Genomic DNA, 26,676 nt, shown 5'->3' on the forward strand with positions numbered 1-26,676 from the left:
CAAAGAAGCACAAAAATTGTTGTGCTTTTTCCTCATGTGATGTTAGTGAGAGTACAGGTAGTCCTTGACTTACAACCATTTAGGGACAGTTCAAAATTACAAAGGCAATGAAAAAAGTGACTTGTGACTTTTTCTCATATTTATGTTCATTGCAGCATTTGTTTGTTTGTTTGTTTGTTTGTTTGTTTGGTTTTTATGCCGCCCTTCTCTTTAGACTTAGTGCGGCTTACAACACATTAGCAACAGCACTTCTTAACAGAGCCAGCATATTGCCCCCACAATCCGGGTCCTCATTTTACCCACCTCGAAAGGATGGAAGGCTGAGTCAACCTTGAGCCGGTGATGAGAATTGAACCACTGACCTGCAGACCTACAGTCAGCTTTAGTGGCCTGTAGTACAGCACTCTACCTATTGCCACAATGTCTCTTTTCATCATATGACCAAAATTAAGACACTTGACAACTGATTCATATTTATGACAGTTGCAGTGTCCAGGGGTCATGGGATCATCTTATGTGACCTGATACACAAAGTCAATGGGAAAGCCAGATTCCCTTTAACATTTCCTTAAATTTGACTAACTGAACAATTGTGCCAAAAAAGGTCATATTTAACAAATGTTTCACTTAGCAACAGAAAATTGGGGATCAGTTATTATAATAAGTTGAGGACTATCTGTAATAATCAATTGCTTAATACTTCAAAATGAAGTCTGATACTTCATTTTTTAAATTTCTGCTGTTGATAATCTATATAAAAATGGGGTTGTGGGCAGTGTTCCCTCTAATTTTTTTTCGGTGTTAGCAGAAAAGTATAATGTCTGAGCGACACATTTCCATGCCTGGGCGTGGATCAGTTAGAAACAAAAGGGGGTCACGTGACCTCAGGTCACACAGCAATGGTCATAAAAATGAAACGGCAGCAAAGTTTTGATCCTCCAATCATTGGGCTGCTGCGAAGGTCCTAAGTGTGAAAAAGGGCATAAGTCACTTTTTTCAGGACCGTTGCGACTTTGAACGGTCAGTAAATGAACCAATGAGGCCAACGTTTGTATCTCCTGAGTAAGACGGTTATTAAGTGAGTTCTGCCTCACTTTACCACCTTTCTTGCCACAGTCATTAAGTGAATCCCTGCAGCTGCTTGAACATCCCAAAAGATGTTCACATAACCCTGGGACATGGCCACCATCATAACTAATTTGTCAAGCACTGTTCACTTTAAGCTGCGTGCGTGCGCACACGTGCACCCCAAAACACCCCCCCCGCACACCCTTTTCCAAGGGTGCGCAAGGAGCCACGGCCGCCCCCGCCCCCCGTCCCCCCCAGCGCCTCCGGCCCCCTTGCGCCCCTGGCTTCTTGCCGCTGCCCCCCACCCGCCCACCCAATCCACCTCTCTTTCTCCTCCTCCGCTTCCCGCCTTGGGGTGCAGCTCCTCCCGCAGCGGTGGTGGCTGCGGTTTCTTGTCCTCCTCATCTGGCCGCTAGCTGCTTCAAGCGCTTTGGGAACGCCCGTACCGTTCCTCTTGCAGTCCCTTCGCCGAGAGTGCTTTCATCCCCGGCTGTCAGCAAGGGGGCTGCAGGAGAGGCAGGGGCAGGCGTTCTTCTCACAGCGAGGCCCAAGCGCTCGACATTGAAAATCACCTTCGCCTGCCTCTGCTGTGAGAAGAACGGAGAGAGAATGAGAGAGAGTGAGAGCAACAGACAGAGCAAGATAGAAAGTGAGAAAGAGGGGGGAGAGAAAGAGATAGCAAGAGAGAAAGAACAAGAGAAAGAGTGAGAGAGAGAGAAAACAAGAGAGAAACAGTGAGAGAGAGAGAAAGCAAGAGAGAGAGAGAAAGAAAACAAGAGAGAGAACGTGAGAAAAAGAGAGAGAGAAAAAAAGGGGGAGAGAGAGAGAAGAGAGGGAGGAAAAGAGAGAGAGTGAGAAAGAGCAAGAAAGAGAGAGAGAGAGAGATGAGAGAGGAAGGAAGAGAGTAAGAGAGAGTGACAGAGAGGAAAAAGCAAGAGAGAGAGAGAAAGAAAACAAGAGAGAGAACGTGAGAAAAAGAGAGAGAGAGAAAAAGGGGGAGAGAGAGAGAAGAGAGGAAGGAAAAGAGAGAGAGTGAGAAAGAGCAAGAAAGAGAGAGAGAGAGATGAGAGAGGAAGGAAGAGAGCAAGAGAGAGTGAGAGAGAGGAAAAAGCAAGAGAGAGAGAGACAGAGAAAGCAAGAGAGAGAGAAGAGTGGAAGGAAGAGAGAGAGAGAGAAATGATAGAAAAAAGAGGAGAAAAAAGAGAAATGAGAAAATGATTGAGGCAGAGAATGACAGGAAAGAGAAATAGAGAGAGAAGTGACTTGATTTAAAGCATATGGTAAAAGCACTTAAATAATAACAGAGAAAAAAACCTCAGCCCTCACCTGTTTTTATTAATAGTTATGTTTTTGTTTTTGCTGGTTGTTTTAGTTTTAATAGTAATGGATTTTGGGTTTTTTTCATTATTAATTTCTTCTAATAAAAAAGAAAGGACTTTTTTCTTATTCATTCATTTATTCATTCATTCATTCATTCATTCATTCATTCATTTATACTACTATGTCACCCAGTCCCAAGGGGACTGCCCCTCAGACACTATACTTTTCTGCCCACACTGAAAAAAAATTAGAGGGAACATTGTTGTCAACACTGTTTCCTGTAAGATGCGCGTTTGCGTGCGCTCCAAAATACCCCCCCGCACACCCTTTTCCTCGGGTGCGCACTCCCATCCCCCTGCCAGCCGGCGGGGTGGCAGGCGGGGAGGCGCGGGCAGTAGAAGGGAGCTGCGGCCACCCCTGCCTCTCCATGGTGCCTCTTCCCAGAGCTTCTCACTGTTCCGAGCGCTTCCTGCACTTACCGGAACTTCCTGCTCACTGGCTGGGAGGATGCTCGTGCCCCCCCCCCCCCCGGCTGAGAATCAGCATGGCCATACTGCCTGGGAGGATGCTTGCTTCCTTGGCCAAGAAATCACATGGGTGCGCCAGCCAAGAAGTTGCGCAGCTTACGGAGAACAGTGCTCAGCCCCCCTCATGCTCCTGGCCTCTCGGCCCTGCCCCGCCCGCCCGATCCGCCCCCTCTCCTCCTCCACCGCCTCCTGCCTTGGGGCGCGACTTCTCTTGCGGTGGCTGCGGCTGCGGCTTCTCGGGATGAAAGCGCTCCCAGCCGGGGGGCTGCGAGAGGGGCAGGGCGGGCTTTCCCGAAATGGACGGAGAAAGCCCTCTCTCACAGCCCCCTGGCTGGGAGCACTTTCACTGCGAGAGAGGACTTTCTCTGTCCATTTCGGGAATGCCCACCCTGCCCCTCTCGCAGCCCCTTCGCTGGGAGCGCTTTCATCCCAGACTTTCCAGCAAGGGGGCTGCAGTAGAGGCAGGGCAGGCATTCCCGAAGCGCTCGGAGAAAGCGCTCTCGCAGCCCCGTCGAAGTAAGTGAGAAAGAGAGAGAGAGAGAAAGAAAGGAGGAGGGAGAGATAGCAAGAGAGAGAAGAGAAAGAAAACAAGAGGGAAAGAGAGGGAGAGAGAAAGTGAGAAAAAGAGAGAGAGAGCAAGAGGGGGAGAGAGAAAGAGAGAGAAATGACTCTTGATTTAAAGCACATGGTAAAAAGCACCCAAATAATAAGAGAGAAAAAACCCCAGCCGTTTGTGTGTGTGAACTCTTGAACCATTTCCAATAGCTCACCTGTTATTGGAAATGGTTCAAGAGTTCACACACACAAGGGGGGAGGAGACAGGGATGGAGAAAGAGAAGAAATAATAACAGTAATAGATTTTGGTTTTGTTTTATTATTAATTTCTTTTAATAAAAAAGGGACTTTTTTCTTATTCATTCATTCATCTATCTATCTATCTATCTATCTATCTATCTATCTATCTATCTATCTATCTATCTATCTATTTATACTTCTATACCGCCCAGTCCCAAAGGGACTGTCGCTCAGACCCTATACTTTTCCGCCCACACCGGAAAAAAATTAGAGGGAACATTGGTTGTCAAGTGTCCAAAGTTTGATCCAATAACCCCTTTATTTTTCTAACAAAATCCTTTCTTCCTAGAAGGAAGAATAGAAAGAATAAAATGGAGAAGGGGATTAAAAGGGGATACAAAACAATAAAAAGGCAAAGGGTTTGGTTCAAAGTTCTGCTCAGATTGAAGAAATTGGAGTTGGAGAAGGGTTGATTAAGCTTGGAGTATTGTTTTGTTTGCTCTTTTTTTAACTTCTATTTTTCTATTTAGATATATGAATTTAGGAATTGCTGATCTGTTTTAATAAAGTTAGAAGTATTGATTATAATAAGATATGTAGTACGTGATACTGATTTGGATTAATGCATAAATGGAATTGAATTTAGCACTTTGGCATATTGGTTAATAAGTTAGAAATATAATTGGTATCGTACGTTTTGAAGGAACATTAAGGAGGGAATTTAACTAAAAGAAAATGTATGTAACTGGATGACAATATTAGAAAAAAACTTTTGTAACTTTTGGGATGATTGATATTAGTTACTAAGAAAATACTGCATTTTATTCATGGAAACTTAGATGGTACATTGTATTGTTTGAATGTATGTTGAGAGAGAAAAAAAATTACCCCCCCCAAAAGTCCTTCCACCCTCTTTCCCTCCATTCATTTCATTCTTCCTCCTCCCTCCCTCCATTTCTCCTTCCTTCCTTCCTTCCTCTGCACTTCACTCTTTCCCTCTGTCTCTTTCCCTTTTCTTTCTTTCTCTCTCTTTTCCCTCTCTCTCATTCTCTCCTTCCAGGTCTCTCTAATTCCTGCATCCTCTCCCTCTCTCCCCCGTTCACTCTCTCATTTGTTTAGAAATAAAGGAAGGATCGTCCTGGAGCAGATTCCATTGGCTCCAAAATGGGGGGAGGGACCCGGCCGTGTTGGAGGGAAACGGGGTGGGGAAGAGATGTGCTGCAAGGCACTTGGCTCCAGCCCCTCCCACCTTTTTATCCTCCCTCTCCGAAGCTTCACCCTCCTCTCCAGCCCCCACCCCTCTCTCCGAAGTTTCACAACTCCTCCCATTGTCTCAGCACTCACAATGGACAGCTTGTATCTCTTTTGACTGCCGGATTCTCCATTTCAAAATGGGCGGGGAGGGGGCAATCTTCCAGGCCCTGCTTTAAACCCCCTCAGGAGGCTTTTGAGACACCTTCACAGCAATTGGGTAGTTGCTGTCAGCAGCTTTGCTGGCCGTCGCAGGTCTTGACATCACGGGGCCCCTGCTACCCTGACGCCATGCTCGCCTTGTGCCATGGGGGGGGCGCGCATGCAAGCCCCTTGCCTCCACCACCTCCTCTTCCACCCCCCTGCTGTCTGAGCCCATTTACAAGGGGCTGGTGGAAGACCCAATGTCGCTTTTGCTAAAGGTAGGGGAAAAAAAGAGTAAAAGCGACATCAGATCTTCCACCAGCCCCTTGTAAATGGGCTCAGGCAGCGGGGGGGTGGAAGAGGAGGTGGTGGAGGCAAGGGGTTTGCATGCGCGCGCCCCCACGGCACAGGGGCCCGCTGACGTTAAGGCTGCCCGGGGAAGCGACACGCAGCGACAGAGCCGGAGAAGCCGGGCAGGGCTTAGAGCCCACTGGGCTCCGGCTCCATCGCGCTGGCATGGAAAACTCTGGGCTGAGCTTGGTTTTTCCCTGCGCCCCAGTGCGCTGCGTGCATTAGAGGGAACATTGGTTGTGGGTGAATAGAGGGTTTCCTTAGTGACCAGTTTTTTAAATCCACAATGATAGCACTGTTATAATAGTTGAATATTCTTCTTTATAATATCAATTTATGTTACCTGAAAATCTTGCGTGGAGTGATGAGTTCAAAATTACGGCCTTTAGCATCTCGGGTAGTGGAGTGGTGCATCTCAATCAGACAGATGGCAATGCTCATTTTAAAGAACTGTGGATGAAATATAGACAGGGACTTTTTTATATGTATAGCAGAAGAATGTTATCTGAAATTTACAAGATTAATTTTAAAAATGCCCCCTCTTTTTGACAAAGAAAATAAGAATAGAATAAATATTAATTATGGTACATTCATCTGTCAATGTAGGGAAAACAATATATGAAATGTGTTTATAAAGAAATCATTAAAAAAAACTTCACTCGGTTTCCTAAGACTGAAAACCTTAGATACTTACTTGCTCACTTTTGTACAGCCACATTTCACCCAGGATAAGAATTACAAACAGTTTGGATTTGTAGCCTTTGAGTTCTAAATAACCACACTTTTTGAAATGAGTGCTGCTGCATGTTGGGGGATAAAGATTTTGCTTCTCAGTGACTTTTTGCTGAAGAGTGTTGCACCACTCATCCCGCTGGGCTATAGAAATTATAACAAGAGAAAAGAAGATTACAGATATTTCTCAGAATAACTTCTGATATGCAAACCTTCAGAAAAAGTCAGATCTTTCTATATTTTCTCATTTCCAATGAAGATGGAAGAATAAATGGTAGTGAGAAAAAGAAGTGTTGCCTGAAAAAGGAGACTAGTGAGCCACTATAGAGAGACAGAAGTAGCAAGAAGAGAAGAATTGCACTTTGGGATCAGAATGATATTTCTTACCTTCACTTTCAGCTCGGAAGACAAAAATCCTGTGTTTAGTGATAACTTGGAATTTGTTGTCCTTAGTGGAGCGCACCATGCCAATAATATAGAGAGGAATCAATCCTTTTGGATATGGTTCCTGCAACAAGCCCAGGCAGTTAGTGATTTCTGCTTTCACATTCTTCTTCTAGAACTTTCTTCTTACTCAAAGTTAACCCAGTTTTTAAAAATATTTTTTCATTGAATATTTTAACAAAATAAATAAATAAAGGAAAATAAACAAAAGGGATTAAAAAATAGACCTTGTGACTAAAAGAAGAAATTCCAAGTATTATAAAAGTTATACTTTTTATAATATTTTATTAACTTTTTATTGCTGAATGTATTTACAAGTAGACTTTAACTTATGACCAGTCATTTAGTGACAGTTCAAAGTTACTATGGCCCCTCTACCAAAAATTACTTATGAGTCAGTTCTGAAGTTCTGATGCCCATTTCCCTGATTATTATTATTATTATTATTATTATTATTATTATTATTATTATTATTATTATTATTATTATTATTATTTATTAGATTTGTATGCTGCCCCTCTCCGTAGACTTGGGGCAGCTCACAACAATAACAAAGACAATGTAAGAACAAATCTAATAATTAAAAACCCCATTATTAAAAGCAAGCATACACACAAACATACCATGTATAAATTGTATAGGCCCGGGGAAGATGTCTCAGTTCCCCATGCCTGACGGCAGAAGTGGGTCTTAAAAACTTTACGAAAGGCAAGAAGAGTAGGGGCAGTTCTGATCTCCGGGGGGAGCTGGTTCCAGAGGGTCAGGGCCGCCACAGGGGCCGGCTCTCTTCCTGAGTCCTGCCAAACGACATTGTTTAGTCGATGAAACCCAGAGAAGGCCAACTCTGTGGGACCTAACCGGTCGCTGGGATTCGTGCGGCAGAAGGTGGTCCCGGAGATATTCTGGTCCGATGCCATAAAGGGCTTTATAGGTCATAACCAACACTTTGAATTGTGACTGGAAATTGATCGGCAATGAATGCAGACTGCAGAATGTTGGTGTAACATGGCCATACCTTGGGAAGCCCCACGATTGCTCTCGCAGCTGCATTCTGCACGATCTGAAGTTTCTGAACACTTTTCAAAGGTAGCGCCATGTAGAGAGCATTACAGTAGTCAAACCTCGAGGTGATCAGTGAGCAGTGAGTTCCGGTCCAGATTGGGGCGCAACTGGTGCACCAGGCGAACCTGGGCAAATGCCCCCCTCGCGACAGCTGAAAGATGTTTCTCTAATGTGAGCTGTGGATCAAGGAGGACGCCCAAGTTGCGGACCCTCTCTGAGGGGGTCAATAATTCTCCCCCCGGGTTATGGATGGACAGATGGAATTGTCCCTGAGAGGCAGAACCCACAGCCACTCCGTCTTATCCGGATTGAGTTTGAGTCTGTTGACACCCATCCAAACCCCAACATCCTCCAGGCACTGGCACATCGCTTCCAGTGCTTCATTGACTGGACATGGGGTGGAGATGTATAACTGGGTATCATCCGCATACTGATGATACCTCATGCCATGCCCCTGGATGGTCTCACCCAGTGGTTTCATGTAGATATTGAATAGCAGGGGGGAGAGGACCAACCCCTGAGGCACCCCACAAGGGAGTAACCTCGAGGTCGACTTCTGACCCCCCACTAACACCGACTGTGACCAACTGAAGAGGTAGGAGGAGAGCCACTGGAGAACAGTGCCTTCCACTCCCAACCCCTCCAGCTGGCGCAGAAGGATCGATGGTATCAAAAGCCGCTGAGAGGTCAAGAAGCACCAGGACAGAGGACAAGCCCCTGTCCCAGGCCCGTGAGAGGTCATTCATCAAGGTGACCAAAGCAGTTTCCGTGCTGCAGCCGGGCCTGAATCCAGACTGCTGGGGACCTAGATACTCGGCTTCTTCCAAGGACCGCTGGAGTTGATGCACCACCACCTTCTCAACAACCTTCTCTATAAGGGGAAAGTTGGAGACTGGATGGTAGTTATTAAGCACGGCTGTGTCCAGGGAAGGCTTCTTGAGGAGGGGGTGCACAAGGATCCCCTCCCCAAGGAGGCATTGACAATCTCCTGGACCCAGCTCTGTGTCACCTCCCTGCTGGCTGAAACCAGCCAGGAGGGACACGGATCCAGTAAGCAGGTGGCAGAACTCACAGCTCCAATGGCCTTGTCCACTTCATCAGGTGTTACCAGATCAAACTCTTCCCAGACAGGTGGACAAGTACGTGTCCCAGTCACCTCGACTGACTCGTTGTCAGTCGACTCTGTTATCCAATTGGAGTCGAGGTCCGCCCGGATCCAAGCGATATTATCAGTGAAAACTGTGTTAAAATCCTCGGCACTACTCTGTAAGGGCTCCCCAACTCCCCCCTCGTTAAGAAGGGAGCGGGTCATCCTAAATAGAGCGGCCGGGTGGGATTCCGCTGATGCAATCAAGGCTGCATGATACACACATCTTGCCACCTTGAGCGCCACTTTGTAAGTCTTAATATGAGCTCTTACAAGTGTTCGATCGGATTCGGACTTACTCTTCCTCCATCACTTGTCTAGACGTCTCTTCTGGCGTTTCATCTCCTGGAGCTCCTCGTTGAACCATGGAGCTCTACGGGGTCTAGTGCCGCGGAGAGGTCGCAACAGTGCAGTCCGGTAAAGAGCCTCCGCTGCAGCCTTGTTCCAGGCTTCAGCAAGAGACTCCACCGAACTGTGGACGAGTGCATCTGGAATAACCCCAAGCACCCTCTGAAAGCCCTCTGCGTCCATCAGGCGTCTGGGGCGGAACTGTCTAATAGGTTTCGCCTCCCTGCGGGGAAGGATTGGAGCCAGGAAGTCAAGCCGTAATAGAAAATGGTCTGACCATGACAAAGGCAACACTTCTAAGCCCCTTAGTCTCAGACCATTACTCAATTGCTCAGACAGGAATACCACTAATTGGAAAAGGAAAGAAAAGAATTAAATTGGAAGAAGCAAAGCGCCATCAGGGAGGTGGAGAAATCAAGGCTCTGGAGCTTTTTATGCAGCAGCTGGATGATTCGAAACCATGGATTCATGATTTGTGACTTTTTGGAGGCGTGTATGAGAGATTGGAAGTAAAGCTTTGAACTGGACTACTTTAACATTGTGAACTGTATGACTGACTAAATATGGAAGGAATTAATCAGGTGGAGATAATGGAAATGTTCATGATTTATTAAACAATTCAAAAAGAAGATGGGGAATAGAAACAAAGGTACAAGTGAAATCCAAGCAGAACTAAATGAAATTAGGAAAACATTAAAAGTAAAAGAGGACTATACAGAAGAGGGGCTGACAGAAGGGACTACTGTATATGAGAAACAAGAAAAATAAAAGATTGTTGGAAATGAAATTAAGACTATGGGTCATAGTAATGAATTTTTTGCAGATGATTATGAACATTATGATGATTGTGATTTTGGAAGTCATGAACATTTTGACAAGAGTGATGAATATTTTGATTTTATTGAAAATAGCAATAATGGGGGGAAAGTGAAAACTAAAAAGGGACTGACAACTTTGTTAATAAGGAGCAAAGAAGCCTAACAAGAAAGGGAATAAGAATACAGAGAAAGAGATAAAAGAGATAAAAAGAGAGATAAAAAGAAAAGGGAAAGGTAAGGAAAGGAAATGGGAAAAGAAAGAAATTAAGAAGATAAAGTTGTGGGAATGCAGAACATTTAAATATAAAAAGGATAAAGGCGAAAAGACAGAAGATAAAGGGTTAATGTTGTGGAAATGTAGAAAATTTAACTATAAAAATGCTAAGGTTGAAAAACTGACAAAAATAGATGAAGGGCACTAATATAGTATGCAGTGTTTTATTAGTTTTATGTTAACTCACCTTTGAACTCACCTTTGAAGACAAAATATGACATTATTTGCTGTTATATACTGTATATCAAGAACTGTCCTAAAAATGTGAGTTTCAGGTGTATTAATAAATGAAGAGGTAACAGCCAACATGATCTCCGGAACATTTAAAATTTATTAAAAGCTATTAAAATTACTAAGCTTTCATTAGTCCTCTACTAATATCATCAGAGTATTAAAATCCCCATTGAAGACATATTTGGTTTATGTAATGCTGCTCAATTTGCTCATTGCCTGTGTCACAGGACCAACCCTTCCTTCCCTCCTATAATTAGCTTTGTTGTTGCTAGCTTAGTCATGTAAACAGGTGGAATTGCTGTTGTTTTTTTAACTTTTGCGTATTGTTTCTTTCTCTCCCCAAGGGGTAGAGTAGGATTATGAGGCATTACTTTAGGTGTGCTTGCCTCTACTTTCTCACTTTTATTGTTATTCCTCCCTTCCTTAGGCACACACATTGTCGTGGGCCAGGACCAAATGCTCAGGAAAAGAGTAATGCGCCCAAAAGAAACTTCTTTATCTTTTGCTTATTGCCTCTTTCTCCCCAGGGGGTAGAGTAGGGTTATAGGAATTACTTTGGGTGTACTAATCAATACTTTCTCCCCTTTGTTGTTATTCCTCCCTTCCTTAGGAACTCACATTGTCTCCTCTAACATCTTTTTTGCACATGATCGTGTATTGTGTCTGCATTGTTCTACACTCCCTGTCTCTGTGTTCTTCCAGCGTGCTCTCTTGCATGCAGTTTGATTTTGCCACACTTTCATTAGTCCGTTCCTTATGCCTATAGTGGTGGTGGGTGTTTATATCTCCATCTAACCCTAATGATTAGTGTTGGGCGAACCGAAGTTGCTAAGTCCGGATTCGTGCTGAACTTGAACCCGAACTTTTTTAAAAGTTTGGGTAAAGTTCAGGTTTGGCCGAACACTGCGAAATGCCACCGCCCGGGAGGAGAGTGGGGGATCCCATCATGGAATTTCCCACCTCCTTTTGCTTGCGGCGCTGCAAACAAAATGAGGTGGGGAATCCCACGAAGGGATTCCGGGGACGGGGCTTTGACGTGACGGAGACTACTTCTTGGCCGGCCGAAACAGGGAGGAAGGAGTCTCCGTGACGTCAAAGCCCTGTCCCCGGAATCCCTTCGTGGGATTTCCCACCTCCTTTTGCTTGCAGCACTGCTGCGGCACCCTTTTCTGTAAAAATAAAAGGAAGCAGAAGGAGGTGGGGAATTCCCCACCTCCTTGTTTATTTTTACAGAAAAGGACACCGCAGAGGCTGGCTGCAAGCAAAAGTTTGGGTTCGGGTTTGGGTTCGGTGAACTCACCCGAATTTCATGGCAAAGTTTGGGTGAGTTTGCCAAACCCGAACTTCGTTGGGTTCGCCCAACACTACTAATGATCCATCCCCTCTAGGCCTTTTCTGGTGTCTTAACACCTGATATGCCATATCAAGCATTAAGACACCAGCAAAGGCGTCTATATGCCTTTTCCGGGTCCCACCAACTAAGAATGCAGGTTGGTGGGGCCGAGAGGGAAGGCCTTCTTTGTGGCCGCCCCGGCTCTATGGAACCAACAATTCACAATTCAAGGTGTTGGTTATTACCTATAAAGCCGTACACGGCTTAGGGCCAGACTATTTACAGGACCATCTCCTGCCGTATACCTCCCAGAAACCAATAAGATCGTACAGGGTTAGCCTTCTTTGGGTCCCCTCAACTAAGCAATGCAAGTTGGCGGGGCTGCATGGAAGGGCCTTCTCTGTGGCCGCCCTGGGTCTATGAAACAGCCCCACCCTCGGATGTCCATACTGCTCCCACCCTGCTGGCCTTCCAAAAACCTATGAAGACCTGACTTTGCTGGCAGGCCTGGGGGCCATGAATTGTACATCTTTCATGGCCAAATCGTATTGAATGGTATGTTGGGTTGATTGGATTGCTGAGTTGTGAGTTTTCACTAGGGTTATTATTTTAATTTATATTGAACTTCTTTTTTTTGTTAACTGTATTTTTGTATTTTGTTGTAAGCCGCCCTGAGTCCTTCAGGATTGGGCAGCATAGAAGTCAAATGAATGAATGAATGAATGAATGAATGAATGAATGAATATAAACCAAATGTATTTGGATTAAGTGATTTAAAACAATATAATGAACATAATAATATAATAATGAACAATGTAGTAATGAATTTTGAATGTGATTATGTGATTGAGATGATTATGATGATATAAAATTATGATGGAGGATTTTTCTTATTTTTTATGATAGAAATAGATAAATAATTGGGGGATGTAATAAACATAGGCTTTAAAAAGGATTTCTTAAAAGGATGCTTAAATGAAATATATATATAAAAAGTCTGTGTTATTAAATTGATTTGGGATAAATGTATAAAATTGATGGGGAGTAATTACAAATGTTGAAATGTATGTTTTTTAATGCAAAATGGCACATTTAATTATATAAAATTACTGTAGGGGCATGCAGCTATAAGATAAGAAAGAAACATTCAATGAGATAAAGAGACAAAGAAAAGGGGGAGAGCAGTTGGCCTTCTAATCAAAAGGGAACAAGGAACCATAAGTTATGGGAAAATAAAGAGGACAAATATCAAAGTGGGAGTTAAAAGTGGAGGTTAATTAGATAGAAAATCCGGATGAGAAAATTAAGGGTTTTTTTAGGGGAGAAAGAGGAATTTGGCGTTATATACCTAAAATAAAAAGCCTTATTTGTAGTTAGAAGCAATGAACTAGAAAATTAGTGATTGCTATGGTTTTCATAATGAATTTTACGGCAACAATCTACTAATACAGTGATCCCTCGATTATCGCGAGGGTTCCGTTCCAAGACCCCTCGCGATAATCGATTTTTCGCGATGTAGGGTTGCAGAAGTAAAAACACCATCTGCGCATGCGCGCCCTTTTTCTCATGGCCGCGCATGCGCAGATGGTGGAGTTTGCGTGGGCGGCGGGGAAGACCCAGGGAAGGTTCCTTCGGCCGCCCAGCAGCTGATCTGCTCAGTAGCGCAGCAGCAGCGAGCAGACGAAGATCGGGGTTTCCCCGCCACCCACGCAAAGGGGAAACCCCGATTCGGCTCCTTGCTGCTACCACGCTGCCGAGCAGATCAGCTGCTGGGCGGCCGCAGCAGCAGCGAGCAGACGAAGATTGGGGTTTCCCCGCTGCCCACGCAAAGGGGAAACCCCGATTCGGCTCCTCACTGCTACCGCGCTGCCGAGCAGATCAGCTGCTGGGCGGCTGAAGGAACCTTCCCTGGGTCTTCCTCGCTGATGCCCCCGCTCTCCCGCCCGCCCGCCGCCCGCCGCCCGCCAGCAAGAGGGGGAGAGATAGAGAAAGAGAGAGAAGGAAAGAAAGAGATGAGAGAGGGAGGAAGAGAGTGTGAGAGAGGAAGAAGCAAGAGAGAGAAAGAGAGAGAGAAAGAAAGATGAGAAAGGAAGGAAGAGAGTGACGTCATCGGGTGGGAAAAATCGCGATATAGCGTTTCGCGAAGAACGAGATCGCGAAAATCGAGGGATCACTGTATATGCACTATTTTAACTTATGGGACACCCAGGAAAGGTATTAGAGGGGCGAAGAGGAAGTAGACAGGAAGGGACAGAAGGAGTGAGAGGTGGAGAGAGAGAGATAAGAAAGAGGGAGAGAGAGGTCTAGGAGGAGTGAAGGGAAAGTAGGTAGGAGGAGGAAAGAAGGAAGGAGGAAGGGGGTGCAAGAAAAGATAATTAAAGGGGCAGACTGATGTTTAACAAAAAAAATTAAAAATTAAATAAGGATAAAAGTGTATAATTATGAATTCTGCATGATGTACACAATATTGGAAGGTATTTACATGTTGAATCTGTATTCATGAAGGTGGAGAGAAATTTAAAAAAATTAAAAATAAAAATAAAAAGACTTCAGAAAAGAAGCACACATCTAAGAAAACGTGACGTTGCAAAAGATAGCAGAACTGTAACTCACAACCTTGATTTAGATCAATTTTCCACTACAATTTCTCCAATCTACCTACGTTAGGATCAATCTTCTTTTTTCAGTAACCAGAATCTAATTATTTCCCACATATTCCATAGAACACATATAGTTGCTTAATGTTAATTCCTGTTATACTGTTCCCACCTTCTCATTGTTAAAATACATGAGGTTTTTCCCATCAAATCTGACGAAACGTCGTTGGAAGACATAATTCCTATGGAGAATGAAAGGAGAATGCTTTAAATGCAGAACTGTTTATTAGGAACATGACAATGTTTATTAAAGGACCGATGGGGAGCTCAACTACACAGGTAGTCCTTGACTTACAACCTTAATTGAACCCAAAAATCTGTTGCTACATGGGACATTTGTTAAGTGAATTTTGCCCCATTTGATTACCTTTCTTTCCATAGTTGTTAATGAGTCACTGCCGTTGTTAAGTTAATCACATGGTTGTTAGGTGAATCTGGCTTCCCCATTGATTTTGCTGGTCTGAAGGGGTCACATGATTCTGGGATACTGCAACCATCATAAATATGAACCAGTTACCAAGTGTCCAAATTTTGATCATGTGACCATGAGTATGCTGCAATGGTCATAAGTGTGAAAAACAATAAGTCACTTTTTTCAGTGCTGTTGTAACTTAGAACGGTCACTAAATGAACTGTTGTAAATCAAGGACTGCCTATATCTGTTTTTAAAGCTATAAGAAGATCAACTCTATAAATAGTATTTGTTTAATCACATGCAAATATATTAGTTTATTAAAAGGAATATTATTACCATATTTTTTGGAGTATAAGATGCACCTTTTTCCTCCCTAAGAGGCTGAAAATTCAGGTACGTCTTATACTCTGAATGCAGCTTTTCCCCCCCAGCCCTAACCAGGTGCTAACGATCTTTCCAGCTCTTATCTTGCAGGCTCTTTCATTGTTACTGTCTGCAAATAATGTTTTCCAAGCCCTGTCTTTGCAGGGGTTTTTTCATTGCTCTAACTTGCTCCAAATTTTTCTTTCCAGCCCTAACCAGATGCTAATAATGTTCCCAGCTCTTACCTGCTTGCAAGCTCTTTCATTGTTACTCTCGTCAAATAAGGTTTTTTTAAAGCCCTAACCAGGGGATAAAATAATGTGCAAACTATTACTCTCTGTGAATAATGTTTTCCAAACTCTGTCTTTTTGGGGGGGGGGGGTGTGTTATTGTTCTACTTGCTCCGAATGTTTCTTTCCAGTCGTAACCAGGTGCTAACAATGTTCCCAGCTCTTAACGGCTTGCTAGAACTTTCATTGTTACATTCTGCTAAGAATGTTTTTCAAGCTTTAAGTCTTTGCAGGTATTTTTCATTGTTCTACTTGCTTCGAATGTTTCTTTCCAGTCGTAACCAGGTTCTAACAATGTTCCCAGCTCTTATGGGCTTGCAAGCTCTTTCATTGTTACTCTCGCCAAATAAGGTTTTTTTAAAGCCCTAACCAGGGGATAAAATAATGTGCTGAAACTGACTAGACTAAGCATTCTAGCCAGATGATTATCTGGTAAGCAGATTCTTTTCCCTCTATTTCTCTGAGGTGCATATTATACTCCGATGTGTCTTACACTTCGAAAAATATGGTAATATCTCTGTGGTTTTTAAAATATACCTTCAATGGTATTCATTACCCTTAAATCAGAATTACAAACTTTATAATATGGTATATAGTGTACAAATAGCAATGACTTTTTTTTTTTTTTACAAAAAACATATTTAGGCTAACTGAAAAGAATAAGTTGGGAAGAAATAAAAGATAGGGTCTCTTCAGTCAGTCACCTACCCCTGTGGAGAGAGCTTGTCCAGCCAGCCATTAAGAACAAAAAGCGGCTGTTCTGACAAAGAGGTGTAGCTGGCATAGGGAGAGATTGTCAAATCATCTGAATTTTCAACAGAATATATAGGATCAGAGAGCCCAAATGGGGAATTATTGAAACTTTTGAAGTCTGTTGAACCTTCTACAGTAGAGTAGCCCTCGGTCTCATTCTGAGCAATGCGGTGGATGACAGCAGTTTTCCTCTTAGCAGATAGACTCTTATCTTCTCTCTTGGGATTTCTGTCACTGAAAGATGAATGTCAGATTTATTTAATCAATCAGAAACTGGTAGAAACAGGAATTCCTCTTCTATTGTAACTTGAGGCCAGAAAAAGCATGCCCAGCAAAGAAGATAATTCCTAACTTTGAAGATACATAATTCTTAGAGTAGCAATAGAAACAAATATAAGAAAAATGTAAACCATTAGAAGCATACTAATTCTTTAGTGAATGGCTGCTTTCCATATATTGATAGTTATAGCTAAAGGATATGCTTCCATACTGTATGGAAGTTGAGAAATGAAAAGCTTTGTAGGAATTAAGTGGCTCTAAAATCTGTATACAGTGATACCTTGTCTTACGAACTTAATTGGTTCTGGGAGGAGGTTCGTAAGGCGAAAAGTTCATAAGACAAAACAATGTTTCCCAGAGGAAACAATGTAAAATTGATTAATGCGTGCAAGCAAATAATAATAATAGCAAAAACGGCACTCCGCTGGGCTCCGCCGCCCAGCTGTCACCTCCCAAAACAGTCATGGGGCTTCTCAGCATTCTCCAGAACGCCGAACCTGGAAGTTTGGCAAAAGTTCGGGTTCAGTGTTTGGTTTCAGGAGGCTGCCAAGAAGCACTGCCACCCGACTGTCACCTTTGCAGAAGAGCCGTGGAGCTGTCGGCCAGTCAGGAGGCTCAAATGGAGGTGGGGAATCCCAATAGGGAATTCCAAGGGCGAAGCTTTGACATCACAAAGATGTCCTTCCTGGACTCTATGTTTTGGCCAGGTTCGGCGTTCGTGAGACTATAACTATGGTCTGCTATTTTAAGGATTATTCTTTCCCCAGTGGAAGCAGTTCCAAGAATAACTTTATATGACATTAATAGTTCAAAGTAAGAGAGAAGTGGTCCTGAATATACAGAAGAAAATGGAATAAAAAAACATATACAGTAGGGGGGGAAGTATTTAGCCAGACACCAATTGTTCAAGTTCTCCCACTTAAAAAGATTAGAGAGGCCTGTAATTGACATCATAGGTAGACCTCAACTGAGAGTCAATGTGAGAAAACACATCCAAAAAATCTGTCTGATTTTTAATGTATTTGCAAATTATGATGGAAAATAAGTATTTGGTTATATATCCTTTGTTTGCAATGACAGATGTCAAATGTTTTCTGAAAGTCCTCACAACGTTAGTACACACTGCTAGTATGTTGGACCATTCCTCCATGCAGATCTCCTCTAGAGCAGTGATGTTTTGGGGCTGTTGCTGGGCAACACAGACTTTCAACTCCCTCCAAAGGCTTTCTATAGGGTTGAGATCTGGAGACTGGTTTAGGTCACTCCAGGACCTTGAAATGCTTCTTACGAAGCCACTCAATCAGATCAGATCAGATCAGATCAAATCAAATCAAAAAATAAATAATTATCTGTCTGACCAGTGCACTCTTTTAGAAGCAGATCAGCAGATCAGCAGTCCATTTTGAAGCTCCACAGAAAACATATAGGGGGGAAGGCAGGTTGTCCTTGACTTTTAATGGTTCATGTACTGACTGTTCAAAGTCGCAATGGCCCTGAAAAAAGTGACTTATGCATCCTTTTCACACTTAGAATCTTCACAGCAGCCCAATGGTCGCAGGATCAAAACTTTGCTGCTGTGTCATATTTATGACCATTGGTGTGTGTCCTGAGGTCATGTGACTCCCTTTTGTTTCTAACCGATCCACACCCAGGCAGCGTTCCCCGTAAGCTGCGCGCGTCAGCACGCGCGCCCCTCAAAATACCCCTACACACCCCCTTTTCCATGGGCATGCACTCCCCATCCCCCTGCCAGCCCGTGGGGGGGTGGAGAGGCACTGGCAGTAGAAGGAAAGGGAGCTGCGGCCGCCCCTGCCTCCCCACCGTGCCTCTGGCCCCGTCGTGTCACTGGCTTCTTGGCGCTGCCCCCCGCCCGCCCGATCCGCCCCCTCTCCTCCTCTTCTGCCGAAAGCGGGACCTCCATTGTGTTTTCAGGGGGGAGTGGCGGGGAAGCCCTGTGCCGGCCGGGAAAGCCGGCTTTCCGGGAAAGCAGCGCGCCTGTTAAACACGATGCTTTCCTGCACCTCTTTCCTGGGGGGGGGAAGTGGCCTCCTCCCCCCCTGCCCAGGAAAGAGTTGCAGGAAAGCAGCGCATTTGAAAAGCGCGCTGCTTTCCTGGAAAGCCGGCTTTCCTGGCCGGCACAGGGCTTTCCTGCCACTCCCCCCCCCCCGAAAGTGCGAGGGCCAGCAAAGCTGCTGACAGCAACCATCCGATCACTGGGAAGGAGTCTCCAAAGTCTCCTGAGAGGGTTTAAAGCAGGGCCTGGAAGATTGCCCCTCCCCCTGTATTTTGAAAGGGAGAATCCAGCAGTCAAAAGAGATGAGAGCTGATTATTGTGAGTGCTGAGACAATGGGAGGAGTTGTGAAACTTCGGAGAGAGGGGGGGGTTGGAGAGGGAGGACGAAGCTTTGGAGAGGGAGGAGGAAAAGGTGGGAGGGGCTGGAGCCGAGTGCCTGGCACAACGTCTCTTCCCCACACCGTTTCCCTCCAACACGACCGGGTGTCCCCCCTCCCCGTTTTGGAGCCATTGGAATCTGTTCTGGGACGATCCTTCCTTTGTTTCTTTATTGGCCAAGTGTGATTGGACACACAAGGGAGGAGAGATAAACAAATGAGAGAGTGAAGGGGAGACAGAGGGAGAGGATGCAGGAATGAGGGAGACCTGGAAGGAGAGAATGAGAGAGAGGGAAAAGAGAGGAGAGGAGAGGAGAGGAAGGAAGGAAGGAAGGAAGGAAGGAAGGAAGGAGAAATGGAGGGAGGAAGGGGGAAGAATGAAATGAATGGAAGGAAAGAGGGTGGAAGGACCTTTGGGGGGTATTTTTTTCTCTCTCAACATATATTCAAACAATACAATGTACCATCTAATTTTCCATGAATAAAATGCAGTATTTTCTTAGTAACTAATATCAATCATCCCAAAAGTTGCAAAAGGTTTTTTTTCTAATTTTGTCATCCAGTTATATACATTTTCTTTTAGTTAAATTCCCTCCTTAATGTTCCTTCAAAAACTACAAAAACTTATTAACCAATATGCCAAAGTGCTAAATTCAATTCCATTTATGCATTAATCCAAATCAGTATCACGTACTACATATCTTATTATAATCAATACTTCTAACTTTATTAAAACAGATCAGCAATTCCTAAATTCATATATCTAAATAGAAAAATAGAAGTTAAAAAAGAGCAAACGAAACAATACTCCAAGCTTAATCAACCCTTCTCAAACTCCAATTTCTTCAATCTGAGCAGAACTTTGAAACAAACCCTTTGCTTTTTTATTTTTTTGTATCCCCTTTTAATCCCCTTTTCCATTTTATTCTTTCTATTCTTCCTTCTAGGAAGAAAGGATTTTGTTAGGAAAAATAAAGGGGTTATTGGATTAAACTTTGGACACTTGACAAGTTAGTTATGATGGTGGCCAAGTCCCAGGGTTATGTGAACATCTTTTGGCATGTTCAAGCAGCTGCAGGGATTCACTGAACGACTGTGGCAAGAAAGGTGGTAAAGTGAGGCAGAACTCACTTAATAACCGTCTTACTCAGGAGATAGAAACATTGGCCTCATTGGTTCATTTACTGACCGTTCAAAGTCGCAACGGTCCTGAAAAAAGTGACTTATGGCCCTTTTTAACACTTAGCACCTTCGCAGCAGCCCGATGATCAGAGGATCAAAACTTTGCTGCCGTTTCATTTTTATGACTGTTGCTGTGTGTCCTGAGGTCACATGACCCCCTTTTGTTTTTAACCAATCCACGTCCAGGCACGGAAATGTGCCGCTCAGACATTATACTTTTCCGCCCGCACCAAAAAAAATTAGAGGGAACATTGCTGCAGCGTGCTTTTGAGGGCCAGGGAAAAGCACAAACACCCCAATTTTTGTGAAAAACAGGTTGTTTTTTGCAAAATCAGGTGCAGGGGCAGGACTTCAGGAGGCCAAAATGGCATACTATAAGACATACTAACATTCCCTCTTTTAAGGAGGGAAAAGGTGCATCTTATACTCTGAAAAGTACGGTAACCTGAATAGAGGTTTTAGTTTAGAAAAAAGCCTCATAACTCATTAAAGTTTTTTCCTTTCAATGAAACAACTTGAAAAATACTTGGAGAATTAACTGGTAGAATTAGCAGTTGTTTATTCGGCTAGAGCTGACAGGGTTAACGCAAATGGGTTACAGTTAAAATCGCTCTAAAAGAAATTGCCGCGGCTTTGTATTTATAGGGTTCACAAAGTAACAACTCCATCTGACATAGTAACAAGTCTCCTGACAAATGAAGCAACCAATCAGGATAGCTTATGAGACTCCATGCAGATTCTGAACTCTGGAACCTTCTTCATGTATATTTAAAACTCCTCCCATCTTAGTTCAGGAGAAGGTCAGTTGGCTTAACCATGTGACAAAGTCGTCCAATCTGCTGGGTCTGCGACTTTCACACTCAGACCAGCGCAGATCATTCAACTCTTGGATATCAGGCTGATAGGAGGACGGTGTCAGGCCCAAGGTGAATATGTGAATTCAAAGGCTGGCCTGACAAAGTTTTGGTAGTAAGGAAAAAAAAAACCTCCCACACAGGGGAGTGAGAGAGTGAGAGATTATGCCACATAGTACACATTCCTTCACACAGAATCCAAAGTAACTGAACACAGGAAAGAATTAGAAATCCCTGCATTGGATTTGTCCTCATGATTGCCCTTGTGGGTGTGGGGATGGGAGATGTGCTTTTAACCTGGATGTAATCTTAAAGGACCTTAAGTTGGAATGAAGAATGCTGAATCCAAATTGGCTTTGTTAATAAATGTGACTCTACGCTAAGAAATAAGATGTGGAAGTTCATTTATTCTCTCAGTTGCTTTTGGTTCACATGACAATCAATTCCAACTTTCCCTTCTGAAGAATGCAGTAGGGAGTATCCAAGAATCTGGAGGCGGAAGAGCTTGGAATTTTCTACACACCCGGAATGCAACATCACGGAGGTAAAGGGGGGAGAAACAGACTTGAATTAACTAAGCCAGAGACAATGTACCAATGTACTTCCACTCCACCAGTTGGCTCCCTAAGTGAATTGCGAGATAGATGCATGCTCTATTAAATCAAAAGGATTCCTTTGTGGGGGATTTTCAAAATCTGCTCAGGCCCTCTTCTCCTGCTGCTCTGACTGCAAAACGACAGACTTTCCTAAATTGCATAATGAGAGGGCTCCTCATCATGCTACACTGAATAGTGGAGGAATAGAGGAGTAAACCAAGGATTCCAATTTAAACAGGCAGGGAAGCCTGTGCAGAATTTTATGAAACCTGTTTGGTCCATATTTTCAAATGTGCCCTTGGTCCAAAGTGGAGAGAGGCGTGTGAACTGCAGGTGGGAGGCAGTTGGGCCATTCAAGATTGGTATGCCACCACAGTTGTTTTGGGTGATGTAATTCTTGCTGAGAAGGGACCTCCCCTGCCCCATGCAACAAAGGATCTTTTAAGAGGCTGCCTTTTCTCTTGTCAGCTGGGCTCCCTTTGCTCAGGTGTAATGAGGGGAACAAATTGCTACAGATGTGACCAGACTGGCCATAAGGGGACAGACTGCTTGACACCCCTCTCTCCCCCAAAACCCGTGCCATGCCCGATAGCAGAAAGAGGATCTGAAGAAGCTCCTCTGCAGAGTCTCTGGGCCTTTCAACCTACAGAGTTGTGCCCTCCTGAGGATTTTGCTAAAGGTGAAAACCCTATTCCAATTGGAATGAGGAGCCTGGTAGAGAGGACGACCCAATGGTGAGTGAACCCATCCATCTGTTCATCATTAAAGCAAGGATTAAAGTAATGACCACAGAGGAGGAGGAAGAAATATGGGCTCTGATAGATACAGGGTGCTCGAGATGCCTTATTAGCAAACCCGTAGTGGAGAAGTTAAAAATCCACACCAGGCCTTTAGCGAAACCATCAAGTTCCAGCAGGTGGACGGCTCTCTAGTTGGTGGAGTTCTCGCTACACTCCTGACTGAGTTAGTGGAGCTGCGGATAGGCCGGCACCATGAACTCTTGAGATTCAAAGTCGCCCCCAAGATGACGGAACCAGTTATATTGGGTCTGGCCTGGATGGACAAATGGAACCCCACCTTTCGTTGGGAGGGTGGGCATCATAAGCTTTTCATCCCCTTGGGCTCTAACCCTTTTCTAGAGACTGACAGGGGAAAATCTCCTCCCCGTGAGGAGCCAAATGGGTCCTTAGCAGCATTTGCAATGAAGGAAGGAACACTTCCAGATCTCCTGAAGGTGCCCTTGGAATACAGAGACTTGGGGAAAGTTTTCAGTGAAGAAGATTGCAATGAACTGCCCCCTCACAGACCTACAGACTGTGCGATAGAATTTGAACCGGGGTAACTCTCCCAAAACCTAGGATGTACGCAATGTCACCGAAAGAATTGGGAGAGCTGAGAAACTTCATAGACACCAATTTAAAGAGGGGATTCATCCAGCCCGCAAATTCCAGGACAGCAGTCCCCGTTCTCTTTAAGGAGAAGAAGGACAGTGGTTACCACTTAGTCATGGACTTCTGGAACCTTAATGCCATGTGTGTGCAAAACACTTATCCCTTCCCCCTCATGAAGGATTTATTAAATCATCTAGCCAAGGAAAAATACTTTACCAAGTTGGATGAGGGAGGCTTATTACTGCATCAGAATAAAGAAAGGGGATGAGTGGAAAACCACTTTCAACTGCCCATTAGGGAGTTTCCAATTTTGAGTGATGCCATTTGGTCTGAAAGGGGCCCCTGCCATGTTCATGCAGTACATAAATGAAGTTCTACATGCCCACCTCTACAACGGGGTTCTTGTGTACTTAGATGACATCCTTATCTACAGCCAGAACCTCCCTGACCATGTCAGGTTGGTGAGGCAAGTCTTGAAGAAGCTTTTGGCTTCTAAACTCTATGTGAAACTTTCCAAGTGCAAATTTCACCAGACGTCAGTAGACTACTTGGGATACCGTATATCTAAAGAAAGGTACTCAACCAAGGTGAAGGCAGTGCTTGATTGGCAAGCTCCCCGCACACGCAAGCAATTACAGAGTTTCTTAGGATTTGCAAATTTCTACCGGCAATTCATTCCAGCTTTCGCAGAAGTTGCCTTGCCCTTAACCCTACTAAGCCCAGACCCTCTCAGCCAGTCAGGTGGACGATGGAATGCCAAAAAGCTTTCGAAAGGCTCAAAAGACTTTTTGCAAAGGAACCCATCTTGCAACATCCTGACCCCGAGCGGAAGTTTGTGATCCAGTCCGACACCAGCGATGTGGCAATAGCTGCGGTGCTATTATAAGACAATGGAAGGGGACAGTTTCTGCCTTGTGCATAACTTTCCAAAACCTAACCCCCACCAAGAGGAGGTGGGTTATTTGGGAGAAAGAAGCATTTGCTGTAGGTGTAGCGCTGGGGACATGGAGGCATTTTCTGGAAGGTGGAGCCATTCCTTTCAAAGTGTGAACTGACCATAAGAACCTAGAAGCATTAAAGACCCCATGGAGGCTTTCTCCTAAGCAAGTACGATGGGCCCAATATTTCAGATGGTTCAATTTTACACTGAAACATATCCCAGCTGGGAAGAACCTCATTGCTGATGCTCTATCATGAAAACTACAGTACAATAGCAAGAGAGAGGAAGAAGTGCATCCAATCGTCCCATGTCTTTCCCCACATCTTGAAAGTAAGGAGAAAGCTGCACCTGTTGTCACCTGAGACTAGACCAGAAGACAGATTCCACCTGGGAAGGGGGATTGGGAGAAAATATTGAAGTCAGTTTTGCCAACTGACCCATGGTTCAATGATCATAAGGAAATCCTAACACTGAGGGAAGGATTGGCTTGGAAAGGAACCAAGCTGTATGTGCCTGTCAGCCTGTGACTAGATATCCAATGGAGTCATGACTCCAGACTAGGGGGCCACTTCGGGTTCTTGAAAACATTGCATCTGGTTCGGAGACAGTTCTGGTGGCCCAGAATGAGAGCAGAAGTCGAAAACTATGTGAGAAGTTGCGCCACCTGTGCCACCAGAAAGCATCAGACAGGAAAACCCCCTGGATTGCTGCAGCAAGTAGCCAACCCTACTAGGCACTGGGAAGAAGTAGTGATGGATTTCATAGTGGAGCTCCCCGAGAGCAAGGGTAACACAGTTACTTGGACTGTCATCGATTTGTTCTCCAAACAAACCCATTTCATCTCTTTTTTGGGGCTACCCACAGCCAGACATTTGGCTAAGCTGTTCCTAAAACACATTTACAGGTTGCATTGAGCCCCCCGCAGAATCATATCAGATCGGGGGGGTCCAATTCACAGCCACATTCTGGAGAGAATTCGTCTGCACCATTGGTTCCACCCAAGGACTCAGTTTTGCATTCCACCCTTCCACAAATGGAGCAGCAGAAAGAGCTAACGCACTAGTGCAGTGGTCCCCAAACTACAGCCCACGGGCCGGATGCAGCCCACTGATGACATTTATCCGGCCCGCGGCAGCGTACAAGATTTTACCAGTCTATATAATAAGCTCCCCAATCTCCCGTCCACTTTGCTGGTGAGTGTCTGGCGGTGGCAAGGAGGAGGAGGAAAGCCAGGGGATGGGGAGAAAAGCGGGCCTGCAATTGGCCCCTTTCTTTGCCGACTTTAGGGGGAGAAACTGTTGCTGCCATAGGGCAGAGCAGCAACAGTTCCTCTCCCTAAAGGCGACAAAGAAAGGGGCAAATTGCAGGCCCACCCCCTGGCTTTCCTCCTCCTCCTCCTCCTCCTCCAGACGCTCAGCTGCAGACCGTCTTGGTCCCCCTAGTGCCACTTTTTGCTCTCTTTTTTCTTCAGGGATTTTGCACCAGTGAAGTTTGTGTGCGTTTGGGCACTTTTGGCATTTGGGGGGGGTCTGCTGCGGAGAGGGAGAGAGAGAGAGAAAGAGGGAAAGCTAGAAAGGGAGTGAGTGAGAGAGAGAGAAATAAAGCAAGAAAGAGAGGGAGAGAGAGAGCGGGAGAGTGCCGCTTTTTTACTTCTTCGCTGCACCACGGGGAGAGCGCTTGCCTCTGTCCTCAGCCTGGAAGCCCTGCAAGAGAGGCTGGAGATGCAGGGCCAGTACTTCCGGGGCCGTAAACAAGCCATCAGGACCCCCACGCACTAACTTGTTTTTTTTTTTTCCAAATATTTTTATTAATTTTCTTTAAAATGACAAACAAACTTACAAACATTTAACATACATTGTAGGGATGTATCATCCCTGCTCTTCTCAAAAGTATAATTGCAGATACAGAAAAAGGAATACACAGTTGAATATCTAATTCAATGCTACTAATACAAAAAATATCTAGTAAAAAAATTTACTGTCATATAAAAATTTCTAATTAATTTCAAGTCAAAAAAATCTTTAGAAAAAACAAATTTCTATTCTATCTATGTAAACTAAATCTAATATAAATCTTAATAAGAAAAAATCATCTAAAATATCTATACTTATTACTACTCTTCTTTCTTTGTTTTTTTATTCTTATCTATCCATTCATAAACATTGTTCCATGTTGCGTAAAATTTGGTTTCTTCCTGTTCATTCAAGCGTCTTGTCATCATGTCCATTTCCGCGCAGTCTAATATTTTTGCAATAACTCCCTCTTCTTTGGGGATATCTTCCCCTTTCCAATTTTGCGCGTATATAATCCTTGCCGCTGTAAAAATATGTATAATCAAGTACAAAATTTCTTTTTTATAATTTTGGTTAGTAATTCCTAACAAACAAAACTCCGGGGTGAAATCTATTTTCTGCTTTGTAATTTCTTTTGTCATTTTTTCTATCATTTTCCAATACATTTTAGCTTTATTACATGTCCACCATTGATGGTAATAGGATCCTATTTCTTTCTTACATTTCCAGCACAAAGGTGATGTCTTTGGGAACATTTTTGCTAATCTACTTGGTGGGAGATGCCATCTATAAAACATTTTAATTTGATTCTCTTTCAAAGAAACTGATTTAGTCATTCTCCAGTTGCACATCCAAACTTTCTCCCATGTATCTAAATCAATTTCTTTACCTATGTTTCTACACCAATGTATCATACTATCTTTT

At 44.0% G+C, this 26,676-nt stretch overlaps 1 protein-coding gene across 1 annotated transcript in view; it reads right to left on the reverse strand.

Moving 5' to 3' along the window:
* ARAP3 (ArfGAP with RhoGAP domain, ankyrin repeat and PH domain 3) overlaps positions 1-26,676 on the reverse strand; it is a 500,752-nt gene that overhangs the window by 404,570 nt on the left and 69,506 nt on the right. The window contains exons 6-10 of the mRNA XM_070746896.1: positions 16,282-16,560; positions 14,618-14,687; positions 6,576-6,696; positions 6,151-6,332; positions 5,800-5,906 (exon numbers count right to left, since the gene is read on the reverse strand). Of these exons, the coding sequence (XP_070602997.1) occupies positions 5,800-5,906; positions 6,151-6,332; positions 6,576-6,696; positions 14,618-14,687; positions 16,282-16,560 (759 nt within the window). The remainder of the gene's footprint in view (positions 1-5,799; positions 5,907-6,150; positions 6,333-6,575; positions 6,697-14,617; positions 14,688-16,281; positions 16,561-26,676) is intronic.

Source organism: Erythrolamprus reginae, chromosome 3, assembly GCF_031021105.1.
Source record: "Erythrolamprus reginae isolate rEryReg1 chromosome 3, rEryReg1.hap1, whole genome shotgun sequence".
NCBI classification, from domain to species: domain Eukaryota; kingdom Metazoa; phylum Chordata; class Lepidosauria; order Squamata; family Dipsadidae; genus Erythrolamprus; species Erythrolamprus reginae.